This window comes from Convolutriloba macropyga, chromosome 5 (genome assembly GCF_964194025.1).
Source record: "Convolutriloba macropyga chromosome 5, txConMacr16.3, whole genome shotgun sequence".
Classification (NCBI taxonomy): domain Eukaryota; kingdom Metazoa; phylum Xenacoelomorpha; order Acoela; family Convolutidae; genus Convolutriloba; species Convolutriloba macropyga.
The window spans coordinates 22881436-22893624 of record NC_134472.1 but is presented as its reverse complement, the minus strand read 5'-3'; the positions used below and the strand labels follow the sequence as shown (position 1 = coordinate 22893624).

The window sequence follows — 12189 nt, the reverse complement described above, 5'->3', positions numbered from 1 at the left end:
ATGGCTGACTCGATTACATCTCGTCCAATTTTTTTTGCTGCAGGTAAAACGTATTTCTTGAGAATTGGGAGAGTTGTTCTAGCGACTGTTCTTGCCAAGGCTCCAAAGCCACGCCCTCTCTGACGAGGAACTCCTTTAAAATAAGGCAGATTGTAACCGTCCATTTTCTAGCGCGACTAATTCAAAAATGATTATTTAACTTTTGACAATTCTTGCTCGTAAAAGATTCCATCAATGTTTTCTCCTTTCTGGTCAACAACAAAGTAAGTCGGGAAAGGAGCCAAAGTGTTTATTTTTCGAATTAGGAAAATTTCATGTGTATAGTGAGGCTTATATCCTTTTCGAAAATTGTGCCCTACTAATACCAACAGAACTTTATCACCTACTTTAAAATTAGGCTTTTTGTTTTTTCGTAGTTTCATCCGCTTGTACATGACAGTCAAAAAGTCAGCATTTACTACATTTTTGGGAGCCAAACCAATACTTCGATTTATTCTAGAGTTGATGATGTCAACAAACATTTGCAGGTCTTTGATGTAAGATAATGTGTCCTTTTCCTCCAGGTAGCGGTAAATTAAGTTTTTCAGGGTTCGTATAGCTCTCTCGCCAAAAGCTACTTTTGTTTCACTATAAGTGTGATAATATTTGACTCCCACATCCTCGCAGAAATTGGCCATATCTCCGAAAAACTCTTTTCCTTGATCTAGCCATAATTTTTTCGGGAAATTGAGTTCGTTCTTTTTCGAACACATTTTGATAAAAGCTGCTTTCACACCCTCTGCTCCTTTGCTTCGTAATGCTTCTACTGGCAAGAATCGAGAAAAAACATCGACAGTAACGAGTAAAAAGTTGATACCTCGGTTCCATTGTGATAGTTTATCCATTTGTGCAAGATCCAAACACCAAATCTCATCAATATAGCGAGCATGCGCATTTAGCCGGGGAAATTTTTTTCCGATCCCTTTGTACTTCGTATAAGAGTCTTTTGATTGTAAAAATTCTGTAACTTTCTCGCGACTTATTCCACTTGATTTTGTTAGGTTGTCGATAGAACCGAAAGCTGTTGATCCCTTCCCTTTATACAACTTCTGCAATTTGATTCTATCTGATACTGTAATTGAACCAGTCTGAGCCATACTGTGTCCTCAAAATGTTGTTTCTAACCAGATGTGGTCTCAGATTTAGAACTTTAAGAATTAGGAAATAGTTTGGATCAACTGGAGCGTTTTTCAATTTGATTGAATGAAGGAATGTTTTTATATCAACTCCTGTGTCAACGTTGTCAACAATAATTGTATTGGAAAGTGAAACTTTCAATCGTTTGTTTTCGTAAATTTCTTTCAAAGTTTCCAATGTCTCGGGACTGTTCTTATAGTGAAATTCCAGATCTGTCTTAAGTTCTTTAGGTGGACGATCGGTTTTTTCGGAACTAATTTCTTCTTTCGCTTTTTTGATAACTGGAAAAACAGTTTCTTCCTTTTTATAGATCTCGCTGGAGGGTTCCGGGAATTTCCCTTTTCTGGACTTCCACAGTTCTTTTGGAACAAGAACAAACTTTTTGACCTCACTCATTGAAGAAAGTTGAAAATTTGTTCATACAAGGTTGATATATGTAACCTAATATTGTTATTCCAGCTTTCGAGCCCAATATAAGTCTTCTGGAATTGAGGGTTGTTGATTTTGACGTGAGCTTTCTAAGTTGTTTTTGGAAGCGAACAAACTGATTTTTTCTTACTCCTGTGAGGTTTCCTTCAATCAAGTTTACAATACACTCACAGAGAAATCTGATGAACTCTTTAGGACAATTTAGAAGGAAAGCTGGTTGAAATTTCTTGCTGAGATTCCGAAAGAGCTTCAGAGTATAATAGTTCTGTGCGTTTATAATTAATATCAGTAATACGAGCACGACTGTTCGGTACGAAGAAATCTGAGGGAAATGATGTTACATTTGAACAGTATCTCAACAAATCAGGTGTAGATGGTCTCAAATCAATCATAAGATGACCATACGGTTCTTGTGTTGCATCATCATACCACTGTTTTAGTTGTCTTCCGAGTCCTAGCTGTCTTCCCAAGATATCAATCTGCTGCACATCTCTCGGTGATTTGAACAAAACAATGTGAGTAGTCTGCAGCTCGGCATCACGTCCAGTTTTGTTTTTGTGGAAGAGATTATGCTTGATATATACACAATTTAGGTTTCGATGTCTACCGGCTGTCGCAATTCCGTTGAACTTTTCAGACTTGGAAAGAATGTCCAATGAATCATCGAATATAAGTAAATATTTAGTGCCGTCAGCGGGTAAGTTATCGATTAAATCAAAGTCAACTCCCTGAATGAATTCTATGTCTGCAATTGATTGCATCATTATGTCGTAAATTGTCTGAAAGTGCTTATAAAAGTATAAAATTCGATCAAATGATGGCTGAAAAGTTTTCATTCGTAGCATATCATTGATAAAAACAGTTTTTCCAGATCCGGAAGGACCAACAAGATACATCAAAATTCGTTCGTTTGTTGAAATGATTTTGTTCATTTTATGTTCGGGGATTAGGAAGTATATAACCAACGGCACTTGAAAGAATAGCAATCCAAACTGTTCGTTCGTCACAAGTTCTTGCAAAAATAAGATTAATAATTGAAAACAGAAGCAGTACTAATACAACTAAGCACTGAAATATTGACAAAAAAGCTGTTCGAGAGCAAGTGCGACCACAGATTTTCCAAGGAGGTCTTTCCTGATTGTTATTATCAAAAATAAAGTCAGATGCGTGATTGAGATGATCTGTCATTAGAGAGCAACTGATTTTTGTTCGTCTTTTTGTAATAATGATTCACACTTTGATTAATTGGAATCGTGATGACATTTTCAAAAAACAACAATATGCAAGACCTGTTATATGTCCCAAGAAGCAAAAATTCAATATAGAATTAAAAAATGGAACAACGTAACAATATCCAGGGCCAATATTTAGATTTGTTTTCAGGTATCCTGCGGCATCATGAAATGTAGCATGTAATCGAAAAATTTTTGACCAATTCAGAAGTTTTTCTAACTTTGAGTCACCAACTCCTATTAGTCCCCCAAACGGAGTTTCTCTGTTGATTTTATCCAGATCTACATTTTTGTTCAAGCTTCGACAGACAGCCAAAAAATAATTTTTGCGTTTTGTATTTCCAACAAAAAGTTTACTGATTTCTTTCTCTAACGCTACAATTTCCTCAATGTTCATATCAAGCAACTGTATTGAAACATTAAATTTTAAAAAGTGATTAAATACAAACATCACAACATACAATATTAAAAATTTACAATTACTGTTATGCACTTTGCGATCTTTTTTGATTTTTGACTTTGTTCAGCACTGAAATAATTTCATCAATCATTCTGTGTAGTTTCTCCATCTCAACAATTCTGACCGAAAGAAAGCATTTCCTTCTAAAAATGTCCTTTTCACTCCCTCGTGTGAACAGCTTGATTGTGAAGTAACATCGATTCGGGTCATCTTGGAAAAATATTCTAGTTACACACACCTTCCGTCGAGCAGTCTCACTCACCTCCCAGAACACATCAAATTTTGCTTTTTCCTCAACATCAGTTGGTTGGAACACAGTTTCGTCAATCACCAGCTTCGCAGTACCTACAGTAGGTTCGAACAGTAGTGCTTCTTTTATCATCTCAGGTATCTTTTCAATAACAAGCTTCAATTCTCTGGCCGATAGCATCAGAAATTGATGCAGAACATATTCACTTTCCACATTTTCGCGAAATACTTTCAAGTGAGTCCAGTTAGAGTTTGAGTTGACGGTTTCCTCTGGGATGCTGATTTGAAACTTCCGGTTCCCGTATTCTTGAAAGGACCAACAGTTGTTTCTTCCATCGTGCTCCTCATTTGGTTTTGAGTCGGTGTTGTCTTTTTTATCGTTGTTGTCTTTAAATAGAGAAAACATGCTCTCATTGTGGTATTCCAATTGTGGTGAGGGAACAACTGGTTTTCCTTTGTAATCTCGTTTACGGAGGGGAAAGGAGAATGGTTTTTTGGAGTTAGGAGAGACAGAGCTTTGATCCATCTGTGAAATGAGAATGTGAAGTATGTAAAGTTCTTAAAGCAGAAAATTTGGGTCTACAAGGGTAACTGAATATTGAAATCGCAAAGAAACAAATGAATAAATTGTCTTCAAGAAAGGGGTTGATATCTTGAACCAATGAAATTTAAGTAAGAACGAGAACAGTAGCGAAAAATAAACTTCGTATCCAATGAGATGTTATAAAATAATTCGTAACCAATGAAAATAGAGCGTGCATCATGACGTAATAGTTATGTCACTTCTATTTTTAGTAACATCACGTGATGCCAAAGATGAGTTTTCTATATTTAGTCACGTGAGGGTGAATTTAGCATCGAACAAAAGCGAGTTATCTCACTATTCTATTGGAGAACACTTATAGTTCGAGAAAGGAATATTTTGATGAGATGATTGAGTCTCTTCATTGTCAGTTTCCTGGATCGGAGGAAGAATAAGGTCTTTGAAATCGGGCAGATTGAAGGCTTCTGGTTTTTTAGAAAATGAGTCAGCATGCTTGGAGAACATGTCTTCTACCCACCAAACACCGTAGTGATTTATGTCACGAGAGTACGGGAACATAATTCCTTTGCTGTCTTTCAACGGGTGAAACCCTTGTTCTTTTCGAATTTTTTCAATGGTTTGAAAATAAGTTTGGAGAGAAAGCAATGAATTGTTGATTTTTTCTTCGGCTAGGTGGAGGTTATGATGTCTAGCTGCCTCTAAAGTTCTCCACAAATCCTTCGGAAGTGTCAAGCTAGTTGTCTGAGTTTTAATTGTTACTCTAGTGCAATCCACCTCAAAAGATAATTCCAAATTGTTATCGGTTACTACCGTTTTAAATATTGATGCTTCCGTGATAGGAGCGTAATCTAAATCTGAATGAAAAGTAGAAAGAAAAGATGTTGAAGGAAGTAAAGGAAGAATTGGAGTATTTTGCATTTTTTTTAGGCTACTTATGTTCAACCAAGAAAAAAGACAAAATGAATCGTAAATGTTTTTCAGCATCAACATTCCAAAATCAGATCTGACAGATTATGTGATTGGCTAAAAAAAATAAGAAATAGACATTTTCAAAACAATAATACATTTTTTTCTGAAATCGGAAAATTGGAACTTCAGTTTAAAACGACACAGTGAAACACTATTTTAAACAAAAAATTGATTAAAATTGTAAAAAAATCTGTAAAAACCAAAAATAAAAAATTGTACTTTTTTGTTAATATGGGAATGGGTGGGTAAATGACCTTATTAGTTTGTTGTTAAGACACTATCGTGCTAATCCCTTTAGTGTGAAGAGCTTGGGTATCATACTGTGAGGTACAGTTTTGAAAATCACGGAAGCTGTACATAAGTGTAAATGAGTCATCCTATCTATTTTAATATTAAAACATTACCTAGCTAATCCCCCTTTGTGTGAACAGCTTGGTGTCATGCTGTGAGGTACATTTTTGAAAAGTCGTACGTAACTGTAAATGAGTCATCCTAATTTATTATTAAAGGATTATCTTGCTAATCCCTTTCGTGTGAACAGCTTGAGTATCATGCTGTGAGGTACATCTTTCGAAATCACGTAAACCGTACGTAGTGTAAATGAGTCACCCTATCTAATTTAATATTAAAACATTACCTAACTAATCCCCTTTGAGAGAACAGCTTGGGTGTCATGCTGTGAGGTACGTCTTTGAAAATATACATTATTAAAGTGCAATTTGGGAATGAGTAAATGACCTAATTTAATATTAAGGGATTAACTTTCTAATCCCCCTCGTGTGAACAGCTTGGGTATCATGCTGTGAGGTACTTCCTTGGAATTTGAGCGAAAATGGGCTATACCTAATCCTAATACATAGGTACTTCCTTTTACCCCCCCCCCCACTCTTGCTTAACTATTACTACTAAACACCTTTGTACAAGAGCGTAAGACCACACGAGTTGCATTTGATGGACTTGCGCGAGTCTAGATTCTATCGCAGTCTGCTTGAGTGGTGGTGGTGGTGGTGGTGGGGGGGGGGGGGCTGAAATAAGTTCAGAAAGGTGATCCAAACGATCTTATTGCAGGCTACTACAGACAAATTTTGAAAAGGAGCGAATTTCAATGCCCTTCTAATTTGAATTCCAGTAGTGAAGTGAACCAATTGAGTGAACCTGCTTAGAGTATTGAATGGGAGAATAAAGTAGATCACGCAAAACTCAAAACGTCTAGGACGTAAAAGCGATCAGGCGTAAATTAACATTATAAGAAGCACACAGAGCAGCTAAAGGACAACTTCTGTCGCTGAAGAGGATCACTATTGCTTGCATTCTAAAGAGCAAAAAAAGTGAAACCAGAGTACGAAAACCAGGAAGCAGTGAACAAGAAAACCAATCACAGAGAAAAAATGATAGAATAACCCCGGACAAGCAGCTATCCAACAACTCTAGAAGGTTAATAAAAGTCAGCTTTCGAGTAGCGAGAATAATTTTATCAATATCAAATTGGGGGAGGCATTGAAAAAACTGGCTACATTTGTTTATCCCATTTTCTTGACGAAGAGTTAAACCACTCAAAACAATTTCATTACATAAACAATACCTTATAACATTGATATATTATTCCAGTAAAATTATCGGGTAAATAAATCATCAAAAACAATGAAAACTAATTCACTGCATTAAGTAGGACACAGTTATTCCGATTCTCATTTGGCAATAAAAATCATTGGCAAGAAATTGCCGCTGAATATCATTGGAAAGGCAGGCATTCTTTAACACTCGGACAATTTCTTTTGGAAAGTACAAATTGAAAAAAATTATAAAATAAAAAAGGCCGTAAACTTTAAACGAGTAAAATATAAATACCGTTTCCGTTTTTTAAAACTTCAATGATCATTTTTGATATAGGAGTACCACTGTCTGATACTGTTGGTAGCAAGTTTCTTGAATAATCTTAGCCTGACTTTGCATGCCTGATAGATCCCTTCACATATTCGAGGTCGAAGTATTCCTTCATCAAAATAACAGAACTTTACAATTTCGCAATTTTATTTCACATGAACCATTTCAATTCAGTAAATTTAAATCCCAATTTGAAAAATTTTAACAGTTTGTTGAAGTACAGTAAACTCATTCTCCTGTACATGAACTCAGCCAGATAATGTCAAACAATTTCTTCATTATTAAAAAAAATCAGCGTCTATCGGAATTCTGTAATGCTCAACGTTTTTCAGACACTTAGTTTTCAAACAACAGAGAAAACGGCACATTTTAGCTCACCATCAATAGTTTACCTTATTTTTTGTTAGCATGACTACTTAGCCACATAAAAGAAATAGACTCAGAACAGCTGGTGCGAGTCTGTGCGTGACATAGAAATTTCCAATATTGTCAATAAGAGCGCAAGACAGGAATTAAAGAAAAAAGTGAAACTAGATTCACTTCTAAGTTGCTGCAACATTTGCAGAGCAAAGACAAGATGAAATCATTGACGGGCCAAATTAAAAAAAATACTTTCAATATATAATCGGCTTTCTGTCTTAAAAAAGATAACCGACTAATGTCGAGAGAATTGCTCTCAAATAACCGGCGAGCGGTTGTATTCTGTAGTACCCATCTGGGGGCTTGCAGATGCTACATGCGGGGGATAAGCGGACTGTGGGCAGCGATGGGGCGAGTCGACGGGGGGGGGGCTGTTGACTGAAGGAGGTCAAATTTCAAGAATGAGAATCGCTCTTCCCCCCAATAATTTTAGGTCTCCAAAACAGTTTCGGCAAATCGAATAATTAAGAGCCTAGTCAGCCGAAAGCCGCTAAGAGAACTTAACGCCCTCCGCGCATTACTTGTTTATCCCGTTTCTGAGGACGAAAAGCCAAAATTTCCAAAACAACCAAAACCAATTTTATTGCGTCAAATGTAAAATAGACATGAGTCTCAAGCTCAGTAATTTTCACAACATGTATTTTTCACTCTTCGTTCACAAAAGCCATTGATTCAAGAAAAAACCTTGAAAGTCGATTTCTATGCTATTTGTAGGAACTAATCATCTCGGAAAAACATTGTATGGCTTAACATTTGCCGTTTAATTCCCCGATAGCGATTCTACTTAGCTGCTTAGTTTCATATTCGTTTTAATTTTCTTCGTTAACAAATTCAATGAAAAAACGATAAATCCATCAATTTGCTCAAGTTGATCGAACGTCATTTCCAGGCTCAGACCTTTGCCTATCTTCATATTTTCTTCGCCTGAATGATCGCGGAGCACAGACGTTGTTCATGCACCAAATGAAAACTACTAGTTCGTACTGATTAGTTTCAGCTCACGAACGGTGGGAACATTTAATAATTAAACCTTATTATCCTTTAAGATGAAAAGTCTTTATTTAAAATAATTCAATGAGCAAACTGAAACATCGATCAAAACAAAATCCCTGTCAATAATATCACTAGTAGAAAAAAACAGCAAACAACAAGAAAGTGACAAACTTCAAGCGTCCACTACAATTTTAAGGTAACAAATGTGAGAGTCATGACAACCATTAAACAATTTTAATCAACTTAAATCAATTAAAAAATTTAATCAATTTTGTCCCGTTGCAAGCTAATTACACCTCACGTTTACGCGAATCGGTAACTAAATAAAGAGCAAAAGAAAAATATATGCAAGGGAAAATATTCAGCAACGCCCTAAAAAATTATTAAAATAAAGTCTGCAAACTCTGAAAGCGTTTGCTAGATATTGACACACATTCAATAAATAAACTTGCACCTTGCTAGAAAGTCGATTAACCTTCCTGTTAAAGTGGTTCGCTGAAAAGGCATAAGAAGAACAAGACAAGTAAAATTCATCTCAAATTGAGACTAGATTATTACTTTAAGGGTGCAAAAAAAGAAGGGTTCGAAGCCGCCCCCACCGGAGTAGGAGACACAAGCACTAAACACTCAACTATCAGTTTGTTATTTCAAATCAAGATTTATTTCTTGGGCTCAGGAACTCCAAGGCCCCAACTAACCTTTTATTCTCTCAATATTTATTCGCTCAGAATCTCACAATCTGCTGTGTTCCTGATAACAATTCAAAAAGATTGCGATTGGTTGAACTGCAAAAATCTCAGCTTGCAACGTTAAACATTTTTATTGACAAACACGGGAGGTCCACAGAACGCAGTTTAATTAACTAAAATTGTTCGTCCTATTTTACAATTATTTCAAATCTACGATTATTTCAAATCTACCATTATTTTACGATTATTTCAAATCTTTTACAATAATTTCAACACGGCATGTATTCAAAAATTTTTAAAAAGCATTTTATCAACATCAGCACTTTCATATTGAACAAATAAAATACAAATTACAACTCTATTTTTACAATTGTACAAATTAAAGATAGCCGAGCAACATCAGGACTACTCTCAAGCAATGCCTCGTGCTCGTTTCAAAATAACATCTCCATTTTTTAAAAAAAAACTAGGGATTAAGTCATTTCGGCTCTTATCTATCAATGATTTGATTCTGATTGATTAATATAACAATTAAAGTTTCACTTCATTAAAACTTCTAATTGAGAGAGTTAACTCCAGTTAACTGACGCCGATAGTTTGTCCACACTGCGCTTTATCCAAAGCCAAAATCCTCAATACCTTAACACCCAATAAAAAGGATATTGGTTTTTACGTTGAATAGTCCGAAGAGCTTGAGAGCAATTAAGAATATTTACAATTTCTCAAGTGAATCAGAATCTCCGATGTTTGCTTTCGAAGTTAATTCTAACTCTTCTCTTCACGCTAGTCTAACACCTGAAACAATACAAATTTATGCATGAAATATGATCACTCACAACTAAGCTGCAAACCAAACCGATGTAAACTAAGCCGAAAACTATTTTGTAGAGTTCTTCAGTAGGTGTATTTTTTCCTACATTTGGCTGAAACGCGCAGATCATATGGCTTCATTCAACTATCAGACGATTGCACATGAACGAAATAAACATCTACTGTGCGTAATTATGGATCTTTTTAACAATTGCCCCCCCCCCCCCCTTGGTACCTAGTAGAGAATCACCACCGGTTCTGTGCTATACTTTACGACGATATTACTTGGCCTACAGTTTAGATAGCCGAATAATTGCGGACCGCTGTTCATGGCCATGCCTCTCATGCGCTGTGGGATCGACGCGCGTCCACCGACCCGCCAGGGGGAAATTCTTTTCGCTTTGTATTCCGGTTTGGCTAGTTGCTATACCATGGCGTATTTTATTCTATTCAATTTAACATAGTATGTGTATTATTATTAAAGTTATTAGTCGTCTCTGATTGGTTAATAAATTGCTCGCTTAAATTCTATTCAAGATAGCCACCCCTTTTGCAAAGGGGGGCAATTGTTGAAATGATCCATAATTTTTAACCCTGATGCTTTTTGCTTGGGTAAAGTATCTGTCTGGGACAACTAATACTTGCAAATTTTTCTATGCTAGCTTAATTTCGAAGACTTTCGACGCATCGTTATTTGACGTCCACGTAGTTACTATCAATGATAGCACCATAATTTGCTTTGAATTATATTGCAAAATTCACGTTTTTACAAAAGTTGATTTAAAATCTAAACAAACATCCGGAGAGTTAACCGTTATAAGAAACTAATGTCATTAGCCTTATGTAGTAATGGTTTCATGGGTTACGCTAACTAATGAACTTACTTGCCAGTCGTGAACAGAAGATTTTCCTGACGTCACAAAACTTCAAACTGCTAGCTGTCGAATTTCCTCTGAAAGTCTTTGCAACTCTGCAGAATTTTGGCAGTCCGTGATGATAGCTCATCCATGACGCCACGTTCTGTTGGTTCTTGATGAACTTCTCAAGCTGCGTCCTTTTCACCGAGGCAAGTTCAGCGTATCCAGTGACAAGCTGGGCTAGATTGCAGAGGTCAAATGACTCCAAAATCCACTTGAAGTCGCCAGTATTTTGCGTTTTTCTCTGCTCTGCATCTTTACACGAATCATCCAGCGTGCATTCTTTGGTGACATTGAGCTCGCAAATCGATCTGTACAATCCTCCCAGATTTAAGCCCGTTTTCAAATTATCAGAATTGGTTTTAACTTCTGACAAGTCTCTTTTCACAGGAACACATTGAAAAAGACTTGCACAGAAAGTCGCGATTGCAACAACAAAGGCAGATATCTTGGCCATGAGTTGGTAAATTAACGGAATCAAAAACAGAATAATATAGCTTGACGATAAAGAGGCCCACAGAATGAAATCTGACATTCTGCTGAGACCTTAAGTAATCCATTTTTGCAACAGTTGAAGTTAATCTTTTTCTTTAAGTTCTGGTTAGGTACTCTAACTAGGTCGACTAACTAGTTTTTATAACCGAACAATAGAAACCGGTTCGCGTTCTGTTACAAAACAAAGTTTGGCTTATAAACTGCTCTCATATTTTAGCTACGTCAATGTCAGCGACTAAAACGCAGACAGAGCAAGCAAGTAATTATTACAATTCATCAGTTTTAGCACCAATTACGAACAGCCTCAATCAAACACATCAAACGTTAAGTTTTTTCGAAAGTCTTCTATGTATAATTAGGTAAATTCCCACAATTTTTTTTAAAATGGACGAAAGGCAAGCAGCTGCACGTGATTCTCTGCAGCACACAGAATGTTCCATCTGAATTTGACACCACATGATGTTTCATATTAAACTCCCAAAACGTTTGCATGCGTTCAATAATATTCGTTTGAGCATAACCGGCAGGCTGCAGCAAATGACTCAGTTGAATTATTTAGCCTCAGTAAGCTTAGAAAGAAGGGGTGGAAATTGGAAAAGATGAGCTGCTGGACATATCGAAGTGCTCAAACAACGTTCCTTCTTTAAAAAACACGCAGGTAGTTCTTTGAAGTTAAATTTCAACGATATTTAACAGCCACTTGAGTTCAGCTGTCTAACATTGACTCAACAAATTAAAACTATCAAGCAAGACAAACGAATACACTAATTGCTTCACTTCGTTAGAGAAAAATTTAAAAAACTAACTGTTAGGTTTTTCACGAACAATAGATAATAATCAAACTCTACAACATATCAACTACGCAGCATAAGAAACTTTACGCTAGCGGGAAAAAACGTCCAAGAGCACATACTCTGGGAAG

At 36.2% G+C, this 12189-nt stretch overlaps 2 protein-coding genes across 2 annotated transcripts in view; both read right to left on the bottom strand.

Annotated features, from left to right (window-relative positions):
* LOC142339250 (dolichyl-diphosphooligosaccharide--protein glycosyltransferase subunit DAD1-like) overlaps positions 1–12189 on the bottom strand; it is a 277073-nt gene that overhangs the window by 9496 nt on the left and 255388 nt on the right. The gene's annotated exons all lie outside the window — the stretch shown is intronic.
* LOC142339882 (uncharacterized) lies at positions 9716–11727 on the bottom strand. Its single transcript, XM_075390201.1, has 2 exons — positions 10740–11727; positions 9716–9840 (listed from the first exon to the last, which is right to left on the bottom strand). The coding sequence occupies exons 1-2, from the start codon at positions 11305–11307 to the stop codon at positions 9824–9826; spliced, it is 585 nt and encodes a 194-aa protein (XP_075246316.1). The 5' UTR covers positions 11308–11727; the 3' UTR covers positions 9716–9823.